The sequence below is a fragment of the Gymnoscopelus braueri genome, assembly GCF_963280865.1.
Source record: "Gymnoscopelus braueri genome assembly, chromosome: 10".
Taxonomy (NCBI): Eukaryota; Metazoa; Chordata; class Actinopteri; order Myctophiformes; family Myctophidae; genus Gymnoscopelus; species Gymnoscopelus braueri.
Window position 1 is genome coordinate 45,991,171 of NC_137611.1, and position 25,301 is coordinate 46,016,471.

Sequence of the window (25,301 nt, forward strand, 5' to 3'; positions counted from 1 at the left end):
AGGTAATCACAGAGTGCTAAACAATTTATGTTTCTTTGTTTGCTTGTTTGTTTTAGATAGGTCTATGCGTTAAATGTTGAATTGTGTTTTGTGCCACATCAGAATGTCTCCTGATTCTACAATTACAATTCTAAAGGTAACTGATCAGTCCAACGGACGGACACACACACACACACACAGTTCTAATACTGTATATTTCAGTTATGCAGTAAAGTGCTGAACAGACAACAGACAAAGAACAAGTAGTGCCTCCAGTGAGAGCAGTACGTTTTATGTAGTTTAGGAATGTGATTGAGCACAGTGAACATTCACATCCGTCTACACAACACAACTGTTCATGTTGGTTCTGTCCACGTGAGCTTCACTTCCCACACGAGCACAACCAATAGAAAACCAAACATCCCTCCTTCACTTGACCTCTACATGAGCAGCCTCTTTAGGGCAGTGTTTCTCAAAGTGGGGTCCAGGGATCCCATGGGGTCCTTGAGGGGGTTCCAGGGGGTTTTCAACTTTTGGAGAGGATTGCTGGTCATCAATGTCACGTTTCATGCTCCTGGCTGTGTGTGACAACCCTGTCATTTATGACCTGACGTTGAATCAGTAGGCCCACCACAATCATGAGACGATCATGATATCCAAAGACCTCCTCTGCTCAATAAAACACTTTCAGTGGACAAGGCCCTTAAAAAATACGTTCAACTTTAAGTTCAACTACTGTATAAGACAACTTAAGACACTTCAAGAGACTCAATTCTGAATGGATGTGGAAAATGATATGACCTTTGTTAGTGAAAATCAATTGTACATAAATACAACCCAAACACAAACTATGGTTCCTCAGTGAGAACATGTGTAGAACTGACACACCTCTGCCAAGCTAACCAGCAACCATGGCTTCATAAAAGATGAATATAAAAATAGTAACTTGTTTTACTGTGGGCTTTATCCTGTAGCTGACAGTTTAAAGGAACAGCAATGACGTGGTCAAATGTACAAACAGCAGACATTAATGATGATGGATTTGTCTCATGTTTGAATATACTTTAAGTAACCTTCACCTTGGGAGAGATATTCAGTCACATATTCTTTCATTTCTGTCCAAATATGCAGATTTTGCGTAAGCATGTTTCCTTAGGTAAGTTCCTGTGTACAACACACAGATGATCTACTTTGTACGTTTTGGATAAAACCCTCAAGAGGAAAACCGTTCTTGCCTCATCCTGGATCAGTGTTGTCAATAAACATACTCACATACCTCTCCTCTCCTACACGCTCAGCTCTCCTACTGTCTGTCTCCCTCAGCTCTCCTACAAGCCCGTCTCTCCTACACCGTCTACCTTTCATACTGTCGGTCTCCTTCTCAGCTCTCCTACAGTCTGTCTCTCCTACACTGTCTCCCTCTCAGCTCTCCTACAGTCAGTCTCTCCTACACTGTCTCCCTTTCAGCTTTCACACTGTCTGTCTCTCCTATACCGTCACCTGTAGGTGAGTGAACCGACCAGTTTTCTTTCAAGGACCACAAGGAAGAGATCGTCAGACTGGCTTCAATTTATTGGGCCCTGGTAGATCCATTGAAGATCCAACAACTGAAATTCAAACTATATTAAACTATATTAAACACAACACAATAAATAAACACTAAGTTTTCTTCTTTGACATTTTAAACAAGACTGCCTACAGATATTTGGCTAATACATGAGGGAGTCTCTCCCAAAAATAGAAACAAAACTAAAGAAACAGAATATTTTGACTGGAAATAAAGATCCTGGATTATCTACCAGATCTACACTAAATGCTTGTAACAGGCATTTTGTAACAGGCAAATCTTGACACAATGGCAATTAAGAAAATACAAATAAATAAAATAAAAAACTATAATAATGCTCATGTTGATAAGTTTGACTTTTGACACAAACATATTATCTGCTCAACAGATGCAGGTTAGGCGAAAGGCGAATTGTGAGTTAAAAAAAAAGATTCTACTAACTAAAATCACACCCTTTAAAGAACTACTAAACTATACATTTGGCAGGATAGTTGATTAACTTTCCTTTTCTTCTCCCAGTTTCACTTTTCAGGCATACAGTAGCTGTACTTTAATTACATTTTATCCTTTAGTTGGTAATTTTATCCAGATTCATTTATAGACTTATTATAGTCAGATTATAGTCAGATTGAAACTGTCTATAGTTTGTTTCTCAAGGTCTCTTTGGGCACTTTGAGGTTTATTCTGGGACTGGAACCAGCGTTTATTTGACTGTATGTGACATGAACCAGTGATGCTAGGATTACAGCCAGGCCTCTCTCACCACTACAAGTAGGGAAAAGTAATGTAATTGTCACTAATCAGTCATTTAAAGGGATGAGTTCTTCATAAGATGAACATGCTCATTGACGGGGTGTGTGGTTGTTTTCAGTGGCTGTACTGAGCCAGGCCTATACTGGTTCAACTGGTAGAGAATTCATTGTCTTTGGTTTCCCACTGTAACACTGGTCCTGCGTGCACGTACACACACACACGCTGTGAGTAACAAACATGACCTTTCTGAATGACAAGTGGAACTGACCGTTAAACATGCTGCATCAGACACAGACAGAAAACATGGTAACACTGCAGACGCTCTGGAATGCATTGTGGGGCTTTGGTCCAATAAGAAGAAGACCCTCTCTCTCTCTAACATGTTATTGGACCTGTAGTTTCAGGGGACAGCGATCACGAAGATGACATTTACATGCCAGCCAACAATTTCACACTTGGGACACACAGCAGCAATATATTAATCGAGCGAGTCGGGGGATTCGATAGAGTCGCGTAGCCAGAAGATCAAAGATTCAACCCGACTGATACGTCTGGGGAAATCTATTGCTGTCGGGCAGCAGAAACCTCTTATCTCTATATTCTGAGATAAGAGGTTGGTGTTTTTTTTTGTAAATTAATGCCGTACTTGATCATACTACAGTGTCACGCAAAAGCATCGAAAGTAGCAGATCTGCAAACTCGAAACGTGCGGCGAAGCGGAACGTTTTGAGCTTGTAGATCTTCTACTTTTATGTTATCTTATTTGAATCCTGAAAAGTAAGAGTTGTGTGTCAGGCCCTGACAGAGACGATTTATTGAATGGGCTTGGAAGCCAGCGACAACAAACCAATGCTTACCGATTTGAAAACCAATCCTGATACCGTCGTCCCAATATGAAGGACCGCCACTAAAGTCATTGCATTGATTCTGCAACGCAGTTATTTTGTTTTAATTTCCAAATTCAGTAGATCTCTGATCACCTGGCTACGCGAGACCGGGGGATTCAATGACTTTTGTGACAGTGACACACGTTGACAGGACATGGGAGGAGGGTGGTTGGGTTACAGGAGAGCACAGTAAATGTAGCGCCCGATTTATACTTAGTTGCACACCAGCGTCACACATTGAAAATAGACGATCTAAAAGCTGACAACACGTTGCCACGCATTGTTATTTTGTAGCTCTGCCATTTCCAGACTCCGACATCCGCACGCAACTGTATGTGTACCGTATAGCTCAGGCTTAGCAGCTTGTTCAGAAGTCGAGCGAGCAGGGAATTCCATGATTTGTGATACACGATTTGACAGGACTTGCCTTGGGGTGGGGGGAGGGATAGCGGGGGGTTAGGAGACAGTCATAGAGTACCGAAGTCCTGACGTCACTCCCGCTACACCCTGGGTCACAGAAGTATTTTTTCTATTGAAAATACCCATAAAACAAACCAGCCGGGGGATTCTGTCAGGTATGTGACTCTGTGTCGTTTATGATATTGAGTTACATTTGATAACGTCTGTGTGGATAAATTAGTACTTTTTCACTGTCAGCTGATGGCTGCTTCATATCCATATGAGTAAAATCGTCCTAGCTGATTTGTTTTTTTTGTAACACAGTTCTTATATGACGCGATCTAAGATTTCTCTATGGGGAATTTCAATAGAAAACATAACTCTGTGACCCGGGGTGATGTCAGTCTTCAGTGCTCTATTCTTAGGAGCTAGCATCATGTTTCTTCAGTAACCCAGGTCCAGTTGGACTTGAGGTGGGGGTAGGGGGGGGGGGGGGTTTAGGAGACAGTCATTCTGAGGAGCTACTGTTCAGTAGCCCAGGTCCAGTTGTATTTTGTGTTCAAAGACGGCGATGAGCAGCATGATGCAGAAACCCAGCAGGATGCCGGCGTTCTGGAGCAGGAAGAACCCACAGTGACTGAAGCCCTGGTCCCCCGCGTCGTTGTGTAACATCTCTGGTACCTGCAGGACAACACATAATATTACACACGGATTATATCGTTGTTGTCGGGCAGAAACCTATTATCTCCATATTCAAACGTTTTTTTTTCATAAATTAATTTTGATCATACAAAAGTGTCACACAAAATCATCAAAAGTAGCAGATCCACAAGCTGCCTGTTTTGAGCTTGTAGAGCTGCACCTTTTGCTACTTTTGAATTTGCATCCAGAAAAGTAACAGTTTTGGACATATGTGGTTTCAACCTGACAATATACTATGACATACTAATTATATGAAATACTATAAATTACTTATTATTATGAATGATTAATGACTAATTATATGAAATTGTAATTAAAAGGTTAAAAACTAAAAAGTTTTCATTAGTGATCATTGCTATAGTGCAGGGGTGCCCACACTTTTTTAACTTGAGTTCTACTATTGAAATTGCCAGCTCAAGGTGATCTACCACTCATTAGACGGAACCGGAAATGCCGTTAAACCGGAAACGGAAGTACCATACACAGAACCGGACATGACCGTAAACCGGAAACGGAAGTACAAAAACGGAACCGGAAATGTAACCAAACCGGATACGGAACCGGAAATTCCCGTAAACCGGAAACGGAAGTACAAAAACGGAACCGGAAATGTAACCAAACCGGATACGGAACCGGAAATGCCCGTAAACCGGAAACGGAAGTACAAAAACGGAACCGGAAATGTAACCAAACCGGATACAGAACCGGAAAAAAATTATTCATTCATTTTATTTACCAACCAACAAATAATTATTATCCCATTAATGAAAATACTTAAACATTTACCTATGGGGGCTAAATAACAACATTAAGGCATTAGGACTGTTTCAAAATCAATGAATGCATTTATTTATCATTCCAATTACTCCACATTGGAAGAAGTTGAATTGCAAAGCAGAGAATGTTTGGTAAAGTTACTCTTAGTTACAAATTACTCATGGAATGTAACACAAAATTATAACAATTCATACATACAGTCACATGAAGGCATAATGCACCACTAAACTCAGAAAGAGTTTCAATGAGCCATGAAACAACAGGTGCCTAAAAAAGCTCAGTTGTAAGAACAGAGTCTCTTTCTACTTTCTCATCCATTAAACAACATCAAATAACACTGCTTGGGTTCACAGGAAGAAAAAATAAATAATAGTTGTGCCTTGCACAATCTTAACAGGTAGCCAGGCTACAATAAAACAGCTCAGTTGCAGGAACAGAGTCTCTTATTATCTCATCAATAAGATGGCAACACCAAATAACACTGTTTGGGTTCACAGGAAGAAAACAAAAATGGTTGTGCCTTGCACAATCTTAACAGGTAGCCAGGCTACAATAAAACAGCTCATTTGCAGGAACAGAGTCTCTTACTATCTCATCAATAAGATGGCAACACCAAATTACACTGTTTTGGTTCACAGGAAGAAAAAAATAAATAGTTGTGCCTTGCACAATCTTAACAAGTAACATAAAACAGCTCAGTTGAGTCTCTTACTCAAGTGACTCATCATTACCACCAGTGACCAGTCTCTCACTCAAGTTATTATTCCTACAAGTTTGTAGTTCCAGCAGGCACATAGAAAGTTTAGAAACCACTGATTGCTTGAATCTCTCTCTCTCTCTCTCTCTCTCTCTCTCTCTCTCTCTCTCTCTCTCGTTGTCTGTCCCTTCAATTCCCTGTGAAAACCACAAAAAGAAGCAAGGCTAAGAAACCAAAAAGTACACATCTACACAAGCAACATTCCATGGCTATCATAGGAGCGCGCTCTAATCCATGGTTCTAACAGACGCGCTTCTCCAGCGCAGATGGCCGCATGCGCTCGCTCAAGCGCGCACACACACACACACACACACACACACACACACACACACACACACACACACACACACACACACACACACACACACACACACACACACACACACACACACACACACACACACACACACACACACACACACACACACACACACACACACACACACACACACACACACACACACACACACACACACACACACACACACAATATTTAAATAGATTTAGGACTGATTCCTACCTTAATCAGATGACTGTTTGCATTGAATGGAGTCCGTTAGTGCTGCGTAATCCGGACTGTCACGGCTGACAGCTAGTCTCAAGCAGGCCTCCAAATGTTCATCAGTTAAGGTGGAACGGTATTTTGACTTAATTATCTTCATGTGGGAAAACGCTGATTCACATAAATACGTTGAGCCAAAGAATGCTGTGAGTGAGGCTGCACATGTCCTGATGTTTGGATACTTTTCCTCCATGAGTAAGTTCCAAAACTGTCCATCACGGGCCCGTGATTTCAACTGTATGTCAGCCTGCAGTGCCATGATCTCATTCTCCAGCGCAGATGAGTTCATGTTAAACAGTGTTGCGATGTTCGAGGCCATGGAATCAACATCAGTGTCTTCTCCGAATGGGAAGCACATGAATGTAGCGATGGGCTCAAGTAAAGCAAAATCTTGAAAGCGTTTGTTAAAGTCTGACTGCACATTTTTTATTTGCTCTATGTAGCGCGCACTGTCAAATTGCGCAGTTGCCTTTCCTTGCCTCTCCAGCTCGGACTCTATGTTTGGAAACTTCGTCAGATCCTTGCGCTGCATTTTTGATAACAGCCTTTCTAGTTTTCGTTTGAAACAATTAACTGAGCCGATCATGTCGACCACAGTTTTGTCTTTCCCTTGCAGCTCCAAGTTAAGCTCATTCAACATGTTGGTCACATCAACTAAAAATGCCAAATCTAGCAGCCACTTCTCGTCATCAAGCTGTTTGTATTCTGCATGTTTCGCGCTAAGGAGAAACTCTTTTATCTCTGGTAGGAGCTCTCGGAATCTCTGCAAGAATTTGCCCCTACTCAGCCATCTGACATCGGTGTGTAGCAATAGGTCAGTGTGGTCGCTGTCAGCCTCTTCCAGTTGCGCACGGAACAGCCGTCTTTGAAGTGCTCTGGCCCGGATAGAGTTGGCGACTTTCATTGAGACATCCATCACCTCTTTCATATTCAACATTTTGGCACATAGTGCTTGCTGGTGTATTATGCAGTGATAGTTAACAAAGTCGGGGAAATCGTCATCTTGCTTGCATTTGGCGATGAATCCATTACTGCGCCCCACCATCGCAGGCGCACCATCAGTGGTGATTGATACCAATTTAGAAATCGGGATCTGGTTTTTGTCAACAAAGTTTTTGAATGTCTGAAAAATGTCCTCGCCCCGAGTGTGTTCTTTCATTGGTAGAATTGTTAATAGTTCCTCTTTTGCTGTCATATCTTTGAATACCATCCTAATGAAAACGCACAATTGTGCTGTATCACTTATATCAGTAGACTCGTCTAACTGCAACGAGAAACACTCACATTTTGCAATGTTCTTCTTAAGTTGCTGAGTCAAATCACCAGCCATCATTTCACACCGCCGTGTAACAGTATTTCTGGATAACTGAAGGGATTTGACAGCTGATACGATTTCAGGTTTGTTTTTAAAATCACGAAATAACGAGTCTGCTGCCACAAGGAAGGCGTCTTTTACCATCTGTCCATCTTGGAAGGATTTCTTACTTTGAATGAGCATATGACTGACCCGGAATGATGCTTCAGTGGCTGCTTTTGCTTTTGCAGTGGGCTTTGTGAAACATGACTGCTGTCCGGTCAATTGTGCTTTCAGTTCGCCCAACCTTTTCCTTCTCACTTCACTTTTGGGAGGGAATTCACCGTTGAAATCCTTATGACGTGTTGTAAAATGTCTCTCCACGTTTCCTTTCTTTGCAAAGACGCTGGTGTTACATAGAAGGCAAACGCAATTGGAATGTGACATCGTGAAAAAGTAGTCTTCTTCCCACTCTGTATGGAAGTGGTACGTTTTTGGCTTCTTTGCCGCGCACATCTTGATATAATTGTTAATTTTTAATAGACTTGAATACTGACGTTCTCCGCGCTATTTACTCATGAAAACAAGGCATTGCATTGTGGGTTTGAAGCCGCTGGGCGTTGACAGTGAGGCCGACAGGCCGTGCATGTCAGTCAGTGAGCAGAAGACAAAAAGAGGCGTTTTATGTTTTTGTTTTTTTTTCAGGGGCACACACACACGCACACAGGGCCGGCTCTAGGCAATTTGGCGCCCTAGGCAATATTTGGCGCCCTAGGCAAACCATTTTCTGCCACAGCGCCACCTAGATCCTGCTAAAAAAATAAATAATAATAAGCGCCGCGCCACCATTTTCTGCCACAGCGCCACCTAGATCCTGGAAAAAAAAAAAAAAAAAAAAGATTTTTTTTTTTTTTTTTTTTTTTCCAGGGGCAATTGCAGGCGGTCTACCTGCGCAGCCTCTGCGGTCTACTGGTCGATCGCGATCGACGTAATGGGCACCCCTGCTATAGTGTGTTTGTTCAGTAACAGGGGCTCTCCCTGTCTCTCCAGGTCTTTAATAAATGGAAAACACATTTTCAGGTGGGTCACCAATCAGGTGGGTCACCAATTGATTGATTACTATCAGAATATAGAGGTACTTGCTAAATGCTATTAAATACAAAACATGAAATACTGTAAAAATGCAAGTGATATGAAATAAAAAATGATATTCTACATAATGACAGTATGTTTCTTAATTAACAACATGGGTTTTGCATCAACTGTGGACCATCACTGTTGCAAATGTTTTATAGTAGTACAGCTGAGCAGGCTCCGGTAGGATCTGTGATCCTAGACAAGGCAAGGGGCACCATGTGCTACTGTCAACCACCACAAGAGGTCAGACTTTGACAACATTTGTGTTATTGCTAGACTGAATAGTCAAATCTGTCTTGAGAGATTAGTAACTGAATGATTCCACTTTCTTGAAATGTTCTTAGAATGCGCCACGCCACGCCACGCCACGACACGCTGTGAGCTTGTACGATGTACGTCAGTGATTTTTGCTAATCGTCTTAAAAATGTGAAATAAAAACTGTAGGGCCTATGGCTAATCCTTCCACCAGAACAGAAAGAGATTAGATCATAAATAAAAATGGAAGTCACAGGTTTCAGTTCCTGGCAGCTGTATCAAGGTTGAACTCAGAGTGTGTGTGTGTGTGTGTGTGTGTGTGTGTGTGTGTGTGTGTGTGTGTGTGTGTGTGTGTGCTCGCGCGTGCATGCGTGAGAAGTGTCCAGGTGCTTCTGAAGGCCACAGGCTGAGCTACTGTACTGTCATTCTTGTACAGTAGGTGTGGAGGGTTAGTTAGACGTTAGGTCAAAACCTGCTGTCAACAAACCTGGTTCTGATGACTCAACACTTTATACTGAGAGGTTCAATTAAAGACCATTAGACTCAGATTCAACTAAAGACTAATATAAGGCTATTTTAATACTGTTAGAATTAACTATAATACCATTTTAATATTGGTTACAATGAACTATTAAGACCATTTTAATACTCGCTAGAATGCTCCCCACTTATTCAGGCAAGAAGATGAAGGTCTCGTACCAAAATGTTGCTAATTGAATAAAATGGTTTCTTTAGTTGGCAAGTGAGGCCGTTTTATTCAGAATACTGGTTCAAATGAAAAGTGGTTCAAATAATGATGCATAATATGTATATTTAAAGTGTGCTCACCATATCCACCAGGGCCACATACATGAAGAGCCCTGCGGTGAGTGCAAATATCCACATGGCGATGTTCTCGGCGTAGTGACCAATGAGGATGCCCGTCACCAAGCCCAGGTACGCCATCATGGCCGACAGCACGTTGTACAGGATGGCCTGACGCACCGTCATGCCGGCCTTCAATAGCACCGCAAAGTCACCTGGGAAATCCAAGCCATCAGACAGGTCATGGTTATCATAAGGCAGACAGTCTTTTTGTCTGTTTTTAGCTACAACTGACCAGTCGGGGCAAAACATTCATGGTCGTGGGTCTTGGGTTGAGATTAAACACTTTCAACCAAACGTCCTTTTTTGGACATGTCATTAGAGGCGAAGATTTCCACATTTTTTTTTTTTTTTACCAAATAGACGTTCTACAAGGTCAACGCATTGTGAGATTGTAGACCAGCTATTTTCGCTATTCCTTGTATGACAACTTATCTACTGTATATACACGTTGTGGCAACAAATTCTACACGCTGGTAAATTTGTGGCAACAATGATTGATAAATGTTATGCCGCAGTCATGCACTCTAGTTGGTATTCAAAGCAAGACAAATTACTAATTGATGTATAACCAAAAACAATATGGCATGCAGAGCTCCACTTCCTAAGTGACATGTATCGTTGTGTTGCAACAATTTTTTTCCTGAACAATGATTCATAAACCTTATGACACATTCATGTAGCCTACTCTAGCTGGTATTTCAACGCAAGAGAAAGATACAAAAGTGTGGAATGTGGAACCAAAACTAAAATGGCGAGCAGAGCTGCAATTCTGTATACAAACCACAGAAGCAGTGACTGTGTACTCACCCAGTTCATGGGGCAGCTCGTGACAGAAGACGGCCACAGACGTACTGAGGCCACTGGACAAACCTTCAGTGAACGCAGCGCCTGGGGAGAAATGACATGATGTCACCCTTATTGTCTCTTCTATGACTACTAGTTAATGTAGTGTGGGTGATATTTTTTGGTTGAAACAATGCATTTTGTGTAAGGGAGTTAAAAATCTATAATATATTGTGACATCATTGCAATAGAGTGTTCAATAACAGGAATCTTCCCATCTCTCCAGCTCTTTAGTAAACAGAAAATACATTTTCAGTTGGAAATGTTCAATTTCATCCAATCAGGAGAGAGAACCCATTTATCAGCATCAATGTGATAGTGACCCGATTCCAAATATGTCTGCTCACTTTTGTTTTTGTTAGTTTCATTATTTTCAATTTAACTTTTGTATCCTGTATCTTATACAAATTTGCCCATCTAGTTGTAAGGAATTGGTATCCCAACCTGAAAATTTATTTTTTTACAATAGAGCTGGAGACACTCCCGTTACTGAACTCTATAGCAATGTGTGCTGTACACTGCTCTCAGATCAGATTTAAAAGCAGCAATGTGGTTCATAAACAGACCTATGGCCAGGCCGTACACTGATCTAAGATCAGATTTTAAAGCAGCAATGTGGTTCATAAACAGACCTATGGCCAGGCCGTCGCTGAAGTTGTGCAGTCCGTCACCCATGATGACCATCCAGGCCAGCGTGGCGACTCCAGCCTGCTGGAAGTGCTGCTGGTTGTACTGCTGGTGGTGGCTGTGGCTGTGAGGGTGGTGGTTCTGTGAGGGGTGACCACAAGGTTAGTATAGATAAATACAACTAACCACAGAACCATGTGAGGGTGGTGGTTCTGTGAGGGGTGACAACAAGTTTAGTATAGTACATAAAACTAACCACAGAACCAAAACTACAATATAAAGTGTATATATAAAAAAAAAAAAAACATTTGAAATAAAATAAACTGTATTGTGCGTTTACAAAACTAACTAAAACTAACTCAAATCATAGAGAAAATGTCAGTTTTAGTCTTTGTCAATATTTCGTACATAATAGGCGTAAGATTTTGGGTGGAAAGTTTTAAGCCCCGTTGTCGTTGTGAGCTTGTAGATCTGCTATTTTTGCAGTTTTTTTCTAAGCTTGTTGAATCTCGCCCCTGACTACCGGTAATCCCCATTACGGAAAGCAAACGCCAAAACTAACATTAAAAACTAAACTAAAATGCAGCTTTTATAAAGAAATAAATACATAAATACAGAATAGCAGAAATCCCGCTTTAAAATCTAATCAAAGCTAAACTGAAATTGAAAACTAAACAATATGCATAAAAACTAATGAAAAATGAAAAAGTATAATAACCTGGGAGTGGTGATGGTGCAGGATGTGGTGGTAGTCGTGGTGATGGTGGTGGGCGGGCCCCGCCGCGGGCCCCACCGTGTCGTGGAAGTGGGAGTGGCATTTGTTCTCGCAGTCCTCCCCCGTGTAGGCGGGGCCGCCGCTCGCCCCACCTGCGGCGCCGGACGACCCCGCCCCCGGCGGGCGGGGCGGAGCCAGCATCACCTGCTCCTCCTCGGCGACGCTCGCTCCGTCTGCGTCGTGGAGGCAGGTCACCGAGGCGTCACCGTTGATCTCCACGTCTGGGGGGGGTCAATTACAACATAATAGGTTCAGAACCATAGACATATAAAGGTAGACGCCTCCTCTGGCTCTGAAGCGTCGGCATCTCGGACGCACTTCCACTTCCTCTATGCTTCCGGGGGGAAGCTGGAAACTTCCGTGTGCGTCACAGAAGGGGGCGTTCGGTAGGCCAATCAGAGGCAGGTGGGGTGGGTCTTTTCTTAAGAGGCAGCCGCGCAGCAACTAGTCAGTTAGACGCGCTGTGATTGGCCAGTAGTTAACGTGATGTGATTGGTCTGCCCCCCGGAAGAGCCTTGTATTGAGAGACCAGTCGTTACAATGAACTGCAGAGGCCAATGAGGTATCTAGGTTTCTATATCTATGTTCAGAACCATTAGAATAACTCTTATTTACAATCAACATCATTAGCATTTTAACCACTTTCAACATGGCGTCCCTATTGTGGGATGTGTCGTCTCTCTCTCTCGACGCAGAGAGGTTATCGCAACGATGTCGAAACTACAATTTAGAATGTGGCGTATCTTATGTCAAATATGTCCTAGGGGGTCCTCAGAGTTACTACAGGGGGTCCTCCAAATCTTTGTGTGATAGGATCTACAATCTACAAGCTCAAAACGCCCCGCGTTGCGAGGCGTTGTGAGCTTGTGTATGAAGATATCTATGAAATCTATGAAAAAGTTTAATGTACAACACAATTGTACAATATGTAGTAGGGGTCCCTGCTTTATCTCTCTCTCTCTCAGCTAAGGGGTCCGTGGCCTGAAAAACGTTGAAGACCCCTGCTCTAAACCCTTCATCATTATTAAGAACATGACTGTACCTTCAGTATGCTTGAGGTCGTTCTCCTCCAGTGCTGGAAGCTTCTCCGGATCTCCTTTGTCATTCTTCTAAAATGGACAATTAAACATCATGAACATCTCTCAACATCTTATGCTCATATATTTACAGAATATGTACACGTAGGGCTGGGTAATTATCCGAAAACGGATTGAAACCGATATTGAGAACCAATAACCGACTTATAACCAAATAATCAAGATTTGTTTGATCATTATTTTCTCTTAACACATTGCGTGCCAATCGCGTAGATCTACGCGAACCTAAATAATTGCGCAACGTGCCAGTCGCGTAGATCTACGCGAAGTGGTTACTCTTTTTTTTTTTTTTTTTTCGCAGGTTCACATTTCATTGTAGGCCTCCCTCGCCACGACACATTTCATTGTAGCACACCCGGAAACGGAAATATCGGTATCCGGAGATTTTCATTCCCACCCGCCTCCGTTCTAAAGCTCCCACTAATCCTCCATTTTCTCAGTTGTTGTTTTTCTCCTCGCTGATTGCTGTTTAACATAAACGGTGACTACTTCAAAATGGCCGATCGCCGATCGAAACAGTCTTCTCTGGGCGTCTCACACAGCTACCCTGTGTGTCTACAAACAGTTTAACGCGCGATTTTAGGTATTTAGCGAGGTCTGTGGTGACGTGAAAAAAACAAAAAAACAACAATAAATCGCTGCCACTGGTGAGTACATTATGATATTAAACGCGTGGAATGTGTTAAATAGCAAAGAATCAATTTTTTTTTTTTTATCATAATCGACTACATCGATTACTCAATGAAAAATTGTAAAAATAGTACATCTACAAGCTGTGATCTTGTAGATCTGCTACGGGTGGAAACCTCATACTGTATGTCTATATAGAGATAAAGTTTCTGCCCCGACAACAGCGATATATTCACTCTACTCATATTAGGAATATCTACAAGCTCACATGGCGTCCTGACGTGACGTGTTGTGAGCTTGTAAACTGACTATTCACCACACAGCAAAGTACATAGTGCTTAACCCATTAACACATTGAGTGCCAAGAACGCATAGATGCGTTCTTTGCGTTCTTTTGAATCCATCACTTGAGTGCCAAGAACGCATAGATGCGTTTAAAAAAATATATATATATATATATATATTTTTTTTTTAATTTGACCCAAAGACCAAGGAGATATGATTTTTTTAAGATTTAAACTCCCATCCACTTCCTTGTTAACTTAATACTTAAAAATTCTGTATCTCGGCTCCTGAGTACTTTTTTTTTCTCAATGAAAAATCTCTGGCATAAAACAGCTAAAAAATCTGAAATAACTCTGGCATTCAATGTGTTAAGACCTGGAATGCATCGGTGTCACTTTAGATTTCTTTGGCTATTCAAAAATAGCAGATATACAAAGCTCATAGCGCGGCACCGAGTGCCGCGCTATGAGCTTGTAGATCTGCTATTTTTGAAAAAACGTGAAAAAATATTTCATTTTTAATAATCGCCTCAGGTCTTAACACATCGACCGCCAGAGGTTAATCTCATAATGTACTCACCAGTGCCAAGGTGTTTTTGTTGTTTTTTTGTTTTTTTCATGTCGCCATAGATCTTGTTAAAATCCTTAAGATTGAGCTCTACACGGTCTGTTTACATCCGCGAGATCTCCCTGTATCTCCCAGTGAAGATCGCGTGTCAAACGGGGCATCCATGTTGTAGTTAGAGCGGATTACGTTAAACAGTGAAATGCGAGGAGAAAAAACTACAGGAAGAGAATTGAGTTTCAGTTTCGTCTGTAGAATGGGAGCGGGCGTGATCGTCAAAACCGGATCCCAAATAATTCTATTTCCGGTCATCAAACCGGAAACGGAAGTGGATCAAAAAGATTCCGGAAGTGAATAGCGCGAAAAGACCGTGGACCGTAGGGCTACGGTCTCGGCGCTTAACAGTTGGATTTAACAGACCGTAGGACTACGTTCTTGGCGGTTAATGTGTTAATGGGTTAAGCGGTTAACATGACCGTCACTGTGAGCAGAGCAGACTGAAGTTGTGACCTTGTGCTTCTTGTCCTTGTACATCTTGCCCAGCGTCAGGAAGTGTTCAATGAGGAACATGACGTAGACCCCCGACAGCGCCGTCAGACCCTTCCACACCCCGTCCAGACTCTCCTCGTGCTCTTCATGAGCCCCCAGCTCCATCCCAGAATCCTCCTGGTGATGGTGGTGGTGGTGACCGCCCTGGGACTGAGGGTTGCAGGGACCAAAAAAAAAATGAGCGTGAAAGGCGCCTCCCCATACTAGCGCTCCGTTTCCTAAACAATTACTGTGGCACGATATGTGGAGTTGGTACTATCATTCTAAACCAATGTTCTTGCTGTGCGACATACAGCCAACCAGTTGAAGAAATTGCAGATTGAGGCTTTAACCTTTGCCTTTATGAAATATCTGAGACCATTAGGGTTCTGAATGTGTATTCTAATGCTACTTATTATTGTAGGGCTTGGCTTTAGCAGCCACAAGGGTTAGGTGTTATGCCTGGTTTACTGTATCCTTGGTTGTGCAGCGTGTTGCGCACCGGAATTAGCTGATCTATAAGCCCACAACGTGCCATGCTGGGACGCATTGTGAGCTTGTTCATCGCCTATTTTCGGTGCAAGACGCGCCGGACAACCAGTGCACAAGAGAAAGCCAAGTGTCAAGCCAAGAGAAAGACATACAGGCCTCTATGGAATCCAAATGATTGAAATCAGTAATGGCGACTGAGAACTTTAACCCACGCTGTTGAGACAAGGAGTAAGAAAACAATATGCCAAAGACACTGTCCAAGTCCAACATGACTGTCGTTAGGCTCATTAAAACAGTGGTTCTCAAACCTTTTCATGTAAAGGACTCCCAAATGAATATGTATTTGGCCGCAAATATTTTTTGCCAGGTAACCCCATAAAAGATGCCTGTTAAAATCTTTCAGAAATATTACATTTTTTTTACAATTTTGTCAAAAGAGAGATCTCTGTCTCAGTGGTGCTGAAAGACGCATGCAATAGGATAAATGGATAGACTGACTCTGATTATGAATTAATTTCTGCCCGACGACAACAGCGATTTATAGTTACCGTGCTTAATAAAAAAAAAGGTAACTCACGTGGGGGATGAGATGAAGGAAAGCGTCTCCACTGAGCGTGCCCACCGCCAACGCCACCAGGAAGCTGACTAGGAACTTGAAGAAGACACGGTTCATCAGAGGGATGAGGACCACGCCCAGCAGGGACAGGAGACTGATCACTGTGATGGATACGAAGCCCCCAGCCCACGCTGCAACACACACACAAACATGTTTGTATTACTATACTTGTGAGGACAGTGACCTTTTTTTAATCCCAAGGACCCCCAGTTAGATATGCATGCAACGGACCCCCATTTGATGAGATGTTTTCTATCTGGGAACTCAAGCGACACGGTCAAATCCAGTGTTAATTTAACCAAATAAGGGTCCATTTGGTTCCTAACTATCGTCCATGTTGTCCCTACCAACACAATGGAAACAAATGGACCCTTGATCCTAAATATTGTCCATTTCGTTCCTGCCAACAAAATGGAACCAAATGGACCGTTATGGACTTTTACTGGTGTCGGGTAGGACGCCTACTGGCTGACAGGTAGTACTGCCTGAAGCTCATAAAATAAGCCCAATATGTCTCCCCCTGGACAAGCGGGGATTTCCTCTAGGATCAACGATGGATGTTTGGTCTACGACACAGGAGATCTGGGTATGAATTCCGCTGAGGACGTGAAAGGTACAGATTGTAGCTTTAAATTTCACCTAAATACAGTAGAGGCAGGTCTTACCGATGCCGATGTTTTTGATGCCGTCACCGCTGAGGTGGTCACTGGTGTTGTCATGGTGATCTGAGTGGTCGTGGATACCGTGGAGACTGTGATCGTGGTGATGATGTTTATGGTCTGTGTGGGAGAGGAACAACAGAAAGGATATGACACATGAACACGATGTTGACATAAAATCAGTTTCAGGGATCTTGTTTTATTAATTAATATTAATTATTAGCTTTTGGGGACAGTTTCATTGTGTATGTGTCCTTTTTCAACATTATCTCCATATATGGTCACTATGCTCACTATGGGATGGCACAATAACTTGGACGTCATTGGTACGCAGGTTTCTGAACTGACCACAGCCCACCAATGAGGCGCAAAGTCATTGTACATACATTATGCTAATTATCTTATAATGAGCATTAGCGAGGACCAATTACATAAAGACAATATTGAAAATGGGTGATGAGTGTGGGTGAGACGAGACTTGGTGCGACATTGCATTAAGCGGCGTGAACAGGGCGACGCGAATCAAGCGTCGCCCTGACCAGCTGATCAGCGTGACCAAAGTGGAGCGATTCAAGCGACTAGAAAGATATTTTAGCTTTCAGTGGGAACGCACCTTTGGTCACATCCTGATTCTTAAGCCTTCAGAAATACCCCTCAGTTGCTTAATATTACAACGTCAACATCTTAGCCAGTCTCACTGCAGTACCGGCCCCTACACCGAAATTAGATTTCACAGTAGGTGGAGGTCTCTGATCACCTGCAGCTACGGGAGACTACATTCATATAGTACTGTATGTGTACATAGCATTAGAAGATTAAGCCTGCATTGTGAGAGCATTAGAAGATTAAGCCTACATTGTGAGCGCATTAGAAGATTAAGCCTGCATGGTGAGAGGTATAAACTCACAACACCATTTAGTATGCGATTATCAAGGCTCAATCATTTCAGGTGCGTACCTCACATATACTCAGTTACAGTGCCAGGAAACCGTTAATTAAAAGTTATGATTCAGAGGTTTCTGTTGAGAGCCAATTCCATTTTAACAGAAAGATCAAAGACAGCAGTTTAGCATTTCTATGGTAAACACACGCCGGAGCGCTCCTGTTCCTAATGCCACACATCGCGTTTAAATGCAGGTCTTTGATCGAAACCTTGCATTCTTGAATAAAAGTTTCTTCTTTTATTAAGCAAGTGAATACAGTGTCTATTCTTTGATCTGCTCCACCAATGTACTGTACCAGACTTCTGATTATAGGTAAGCTTCAAGAACAATTTAACCACTTGAACCCCAGCAATCATATTCAGGGGGAAACATTAGCCAAAAATAGCCGATCTACAAGCTCACAACGCGTCGCAAGGCAACGCGTTGTGAGCTTGTAGATCTGCTATTTTTGGCTAAGACATATGGTATAGACGGGGGGGAAAACGGTCCAAGTACAGAGTCAACTCAGGTCGAGTTTACTAAGTCAAGAGGGTTTTAAGTGTGCTAAACAAAAAAAAACACAATTTGGGGGCATCTTTGTGAGGTCAAGTGGAGTGGACAGACCTTTCCCTGTGGGTTCAGGCTGCACTCCGTGTATCAGACACGACTTGGTGTCTATCTGGTTGAGGAGGGCTGGACACAGGAAGCTGAAGTCACTGAGGGACAGAACGATCTCCTTGGACATGCCGTGAGACGTCAGGATGGTGGACGCATTCATGCACTGAGGGGGAGGGAGACAAAATAAACCATGCTTTACATTATTATAATTTGTTGCTGTCGGGCAGAAACCTAGTACGTATGTCCATATTTCACCTTTTTATTTCGTTTTTCCATAAATTAACTCCCTACTTCGTTGTACAAGAGTGGTGCACGAAAGTAGCCGATCTACAATCTACTGCCTGTGGGTTTTATAAATATTTAACCAATGAAGATTATTAACAAGAGCTTGTGACTAAATAATTATTACACTGGATGAAAAGGAACACAGGTTATTTCCAATACCTGAAAAGTAACAGTTTGGAATTTGGTATTTTGCCTTTTGGGGTAAAAAGCAATACTTTCCTTCCACAACTTTTGGATGTATGATTTAAATGTCATCATTTGTTTTCATAACAATGTTATCTACAGTATATATCCGTTAAGTACAGTTTCATGGAATTATAAATGTTTACCTCGGCGGAGTTCAGCTCGTGGTCGTGACTTCCGTTGTGCAGAGCCTCGTGGTCAGCGTGGTCGTGATTTCCGTGGTCGTCGTGGAATCCGTCCAGGTCCCCGTCCCCCAAGGCCGCCTCTCCCGTCACGTCCAGGGCGTCCCTGCGGCGCCGGCGGTGCTGATGGGGCGGATGTGGGTGGGTGCTGTATCCGGGGGTGGTGCTGAGCTCCTGGGCCTCCGTGGTGCTGCTGGTCCTCTTGTCGTACAGGTTGTAGCGGACGTCGGGGTTCTCCGCTTTCTTCCCCGGAGCCACAGCGTCCTCCTGCATGGGAACCTGAGCGGTCGGAACAGTTGGAAGGAAAACAAAAACGTGAATTAACCTTCCATTTCGCAACAGGGAGACAGGAGCATGTTTCAAAAAGACACATTTGAATACTACTAGATTGTCAGGTCGCTACGCGGCCTTCAAGTCTTAGTCCCATATTGCGCTGATCAGAGCAATGATCACTGCATTTGAAGTGTTAAACACTGCTCCTGGGGGGCCTGGCAGGACCCCTGTGGGCCATGTGGCCCCTGCACCAGTGCGCCAATCCCACCGCGTGCTGTCCCACGTGTGACTATCCTGATGGCAGTCCCCTGAATAGTGTTTGTGCCAAGTTTGCTGCGAATCAGAGCAACAGTGTTCCAAGAAAATCAATCGGAATTTATCTTTTTTTTCCTCTTCTTTTTTGCTCTTCCTCATGGACCTACTTGCGGATTATACCAGGGTCAGTCTACCTTAAGTGGATTATGAGGTCAACACGCACTGACATTTTGCACCTTAATCCCATGTATAACGCACTGACTTTTGTCTTTTATTGTGCTTTTTTTTCTAAGCACCTTAACTAACGTCCATAAGTATATCATGCACAGTATACGTTGCTGCTATGCTCACGCACCTTTTATATCTTACAGTATCTCAGGTACTAGTGTAAATATGTAGATAACTAGTTTTTTTTGTTCTCTTGTTTGATCTCCTTTTCCACTTGCCCCCTCCTCCCCCTTCTTCCTCCCCTTCTTTCTATGGAAATAACGTTACGATGGGAACTAAGCAGAAAAACTAATTTCTGATTCTGACAGTTGTAGCCTTAATGAAACGTTTTGAGCTCTTGGGGACCTGGTGAGTAAAGGGGGTGTAAAAAAAAAGCACCTTGGGGGTCTTGGGGGAGAACTTCCCGGGCTCTGAGGCGTTGTCGCGGCTGTGTTTCTGGCGGTGCGTGTCGTTGTTGCCGTGGTGATGCTGATGGTGAAAGGCGTGATGGTGGTGATGGTGGTGATGGTGCAGGTGGTGGTCGTGGGGGGTTTCCTGGCCGGGCTGCTCGTGGTGTTGAACCATGACCTTCCTGATGCGGTCCAGACCCACGCTGTGCAGCAGCCGCCTCAGACCCGCCAGGGAGATGGAGCCGTTCTCACCGTACCTGTTGGGAGGTCAAACGGCTCACATCAGTGATTGATTGATTTCATATTGTATTGGCATTCTTTTTAAGTACAGGAGTACATCAAATGAAAAAACGCCAAATGGATCATGAGGCACAAAAAAAAACAAAAGGTGTGTTTACGTTGTGGAAACATTCAACACTCACACAACTGGACAAACAAAGACACAACATATAAAATATTAAAATACGCAGTTTCAAAACAATTCATGAAAATAAAAAGGAGGTGTGGGGCCAGCAATACGAACACATGGCAGGATTCCACTCACAAGAGACAGACTCACCGAAGGAGTGAGCCGTTTGCAATCCTAGGGACAGGCCAGACCAATTAGAATTTCGGTGGAGCCATGATTTTATCTCTGCTTTAAATTTCTTTTTTAGAGTAGCCAATTATTTTTTTACCCCTTTTTCTCCTGAATGTAGTTGTTTTACCAATTGATTCCTCCCCACACACATTTCTGTCTTGTCACTGCCGTCGTATCCTACTAACTCACCTGCCAGTGAGGAGCCCCCACCAGGAGGACGTAGAGCCTTTGTCCTACTCCTCCTGCCCAACACTCCCCGCTGACAGGTGCCGCCCCAGCCCGTAGGAGTACGTGCAATGACCTTTACCACCCTCCCCGCCCGGCTTCCCTTCCCCAGAACACGGGCCAATTGTGTTCGTGTAGACGCTCGACAAAGCCGGATGCACCACGGTGGATTCGAACCCACAACCTCCGTGGTGGTGGGCAGGGACAGGGAGCTTTAGACTTTAAATGGGGAATAAAAATATGTAAAATAGCCAATCTATAAGCTCACAACACGTCAGCTATTTTCAAAGTATAAAACAGGGCATGAGAGGTTAATCCATTCGCTGATTTTAATAATCGTAATCCGAGGCAAACCTTTGAAATAATAGTGATATTGTTTTTTTTTAACTCATATCGCCATGCCAGGCCCCCCTTCTCTTCCACAGCAGGCACCAACCTACCGGTTGAATAACGCCTCCAGGTGTTGTCGCTGAGTGTTTTCTGCCTTCTGACCGTCCACCACAGCAGAAACCATCTCTACTGCCCCCATCCCCACCTCCGATGGGTCGGTGGTCCTCAGGGTTGTAGCAGTAGTATGAGCACTACCACTGCTGTTCAGGCATGGTAAGAAAAGTGCAAAGAGGTACAGCAGGACCACAGATCTCCTTGTCCTCTCCATCATCCTTTGGATAAAAAATAATTTATTTTACTTGACAATTAATTGTCATACGAAAAATTGCGATTAACTATTTAATTGTGTTTTTGGCGTTGAACATTGGAACATAATGAATAAAAATGACATTCCTGTTTGGCTTTTAGGCTACGTAAACAAAAGTTGCGCAGGGCAGAAATGACAAATAACTTAAATATACAATTATTAGTGGAAATAGCCGATCACAGCTTGTAGATCTACTATTTCCACTATTTTTGAAAATGTTTGAAAATGTATGTTTCAACATGGAAACGATTATGACGGTTACGCAAAATAATTGCGATTATCTCAACTAATTGCGATTAGGCAATTATGCAATAATTGTTACAGCAGCGTCGGGCAGTGTTTACAGTCAAGATCAAACCAACCAAACACACAATGTTGGACGAGTACGTTCTGAACACCTGATGCACACTGTGAATATCTGAACTAGGTATGATGTGATGACAAAATATACAACTATCAAAATAAGGAACTGATTAATGAAAGGCTTGTGTACTATACTGACTGAACTATCACTGTTTCAGTAATGCAACCTTTAGGAGCAGAAAAAAAAGACAACATTTAATTAAGTACCAGACAATATCATCTAGTCTTGTTGTATCATCACAATATCCATATTTCTGTATAGAGCCACACTAGCTCCATTGGTTGTTAGTGGATAAATGAATCAATGAATCCACAGTAACGTAACTGAGACCAACTTGTGTTTGACTGAATTATGGTGAACTTGGGTTTATGTTTTAACACAGTCCTCATGTCACTGTCAATATTTTACCAACCACATGTTTTTTTTTAAATTCTAACCCAACCTCCAAATGATGACTGGTAGCATGTCACAGAGTACAGTACAGCAGATAAGCCTAGCAGCTGCTGGAGTACACATAATCTGTCAGCATTTTGGCAGGTGGTGATTAAAATATTTTTCACAAAGCTTTAGGTCCAGCCAGGTTGTCTAGAGTTCTGTTAACCACTTAAAGACCTACATGTCATGTTTCTTGCCACAAACATAGGCGATCTACAAACTCGCATTGTGAGCTTGTAGATCTGCTATTTTCACTATTGCAAATAATAAGAAATTTGCAAATAATACAAATAATAAGAAAATTGCCTATAACAGGCCCAAATACCTCAATGTGCTATAAGAGTAATCTAAGGACACCTGTTTTTTTGACTGCAATGTGCTCATTTGTGAATAATCTCACCTTTTCACTTCTGAACTTGTGAAATATGTTGACTAACAAGCTAAATAGCCTATATTTGACCAAAGCAGTCAGCAAGTCTCTCTCTCTCTCTCTCTCTCTCTCTGCAAAAGATAAATGTACAATACTGTAAATGTATATGCCTATAAGAAAAAATAAAGGTGTTGGCAGAGCTGATGCTGATCAGCTGTAGAAGGTAAAATTCTTAAAAATACACTGAAACATCGTAGGCCTACATCTGCTGTTAAAGAAAATAGTATAAAACTGTGATAGAAGAAGTTAGCCTAAGTATACCATAGACTAGTAGAGATGATTTAAAACACTGTAGTCCAATAAATCTCTCTCTCTCTCTTCTGCATCTTCACAACAGCACAGACAGGAGGGCTTTGGGCCTAGTGTGTGGCCATGATGACACCGGCCTGTCTGGCGTTTATTAACCATTTTATCATGAACAACGTTCAGTAACGACATTAAAAACAACCATAACGACAACACCAGCAACAGGACATGTTTGTGTTTATAAACAGCGCTATGGAGCGCCAGCAGCACGCTGCTTCGGTGCACCCTGCACTAGGAGTTAATGTGCCGTGTGCATAAGAGAGGGAAGCTTCAAACACACCCGGTGTAACGACCACATTGATGACCCATCGAATTGCGTGACCTGAGTGTCGCTGTTTGACCGTTTCCGCACATCCGCGATTTCCCAGTAACACAGAAGATTCTAGATATGAAAAGCGGGAAATTGTGGGTATTTATATGAAATATGCATTGTCTTCTAATACACTGTATTTAAAATACTCTCACCCTATTCTGTTGTAGCCGACCACAGAAAGTCTCCTTTGTTTTGCTCATTTGCATTCGGCCGAATTGTTAATGCGTGGCCATTAAAAACCAGTTTAGCCGTCAAACCGGTTCTGGCCCGGTTCTGGCTCGGTCAACGCTGTCACTGAAGACAATTGTGAATTTGTGACGATTGATAGGCTACGTTTTCCAATTTGCTTGGGTTAACAGACCAAATAAATGTACAAGTAAGTATTCCTTTAATCTTTCACCTTAAGCAGCCATCTGACATTTACGGACCAAAAAGTAAACATGGTTGATAGTTACCGACGAAGACTAATACAAATAAATAACGCCCAACAGTAAATATATAGCCAAAGAAACAGTGCACTCTGTCTGACCAAAGGAACATGGAAACAGTGCCCTGCCCTCTGTCGTCACGGAATTCGATAAGTCTCCACATGCGGTGCAACTGCTGCCACTGCCGGAGCAGACGGTGGTGTGCTACCGCCGGGACTGTTCATTAACCAGTGGTGAGCGTTAAGATGAGAGCAGGTGAAATAACATGACAATAACGTCCAGTGGACGCTCACTCACGCGCTGTCGTGTTCCTCTTCTATTCCCGCAGAACAGCGTTATAACGCCGTTAATGTCTCTCGTTCACTCCCTGTCCGCCAATGCAGGCTAACTGCTACTGTTGTAGCTTCCTTGAAGAAGAAGGGAAGTGCTCGCATCCCATTGTCCGGACGGATGATGACGCTGTGATTGGCTGGCTGGTGGTTGTCAGGCAACCACTGTGGTTCTCAAACTGATTATGTATTTGGCCATGTACCCCCATGTTAGTTGAATGTTCTTCTAGCTAGGGACCCCCATACGAGATTTTTTGTTTAAATGATTCTACATTTTTGTGTGTGTGTGTGTGTGTGTGTGTGTGTGTGTGTGTGTGTGAGACCTCAAAACAACTTCAAACGGAGTCTTTAAAGATTTCTGCTGCATAAAATGTGTCATTTGCCCTTTGTCTTACAAGTGAAACATTTCAGTAAATGACCCATAGTCAACCAACAACAGGGTAGCCTAAATCAGGGGTCTTCAACAGGGGGTCCTCAGAGATACGGCAGGGGGGGCGCCAAATCTTTGTGTGATAGGGACTTTATTTGTTTTTATTTTCTACAATAAACATTAGCCTAAATTAGCCGAAAATAGCCGATTCAAGGCAAGGTCACAACGAGTCAGACGCATTGTGAGCTTGTAGATCGGCTATTTTCGGTGAAGAGGTTTTGGTGTAGAGGGACAAAAGAGCAGACCAAGTACGGAGTGAAAAGTCAAGTATACAAAGTATTGAGGGTTTAAGTTGTTAAATATCTCAAAACACAAATTTAACATGAATCCATGTAAGTGGGGGGTCCCTGCTTCATCTCTCTCTCAGCTAAGGGG

General features: G+C 42.7%; 1 protein-coding gene across 1 annotated transcript; it reads right to left on the reverse strand.

The window, feature by feature from the left end:
* Positions 1-1,529: 1,529 nt before the first annotated feature.
* slc39a6 (solute carrier family 39 member 6) lies at positions 1,530-24,581 on the reverse strand. The gene is made up of 14 exons (XM_080439305.1): positions 24,465-24,581; positions 21,635-21,856; positions 20,379-20,646; positions 19,209-19,523; positions 18,601-18,757; positions 17,060-17,173; positions 16,356-16,525; positions 15,269-15,457; positions 13,225-13,291; positions 12,126-12,403; positions 11,413-11,548; positions 10,745-10,825; positions 9,899-10,089; positions 1,530-4,266 (listed from the first exon to the last, which is right to left on the reverse strand). Exons 2-14 carry the CDS (start codon positions 21,853-21,855, stop codon positions 4,114-4,116), a joined length of 2,340 nt encoding a protein of 779 aa, XP_080295431.1. The 5' UTR covers position 21,856; positions 24,465-24,581; the 3' UTR covers positions 1,530-4,113.
* Positions 24,582-25,301: the final 720 nt, after the last annotated feature.

What these genes read in the sequence shown, in the direction of transcription:
- slc39a6 (XM_080439305.1), bottom strand. Translation starts at nt 21,855, where the DNA reads ATGATGGAGAGGACAAGGAGATCTGTGGTCCTGCTGTACCTCTTTGCA. An exon ending in CTGGAGGCGTTATTCAACCG is followed by an intron (nt 20,647 to 21,634) that starts GTAGGTTGGTGC and finishes ACCTCCCAACAG; the next exon opens with GTACGGTGAGAACGGCTCCA. An exon ending in ACGAGCTGAACTCCGCCGAG is followed by an intron (nt 18,758 to 19,208) that starts GTAAACATTTAT and finishes CCTCCCCCTCAG; the next exon opens with TGCATGAATGCGTCCACCAT.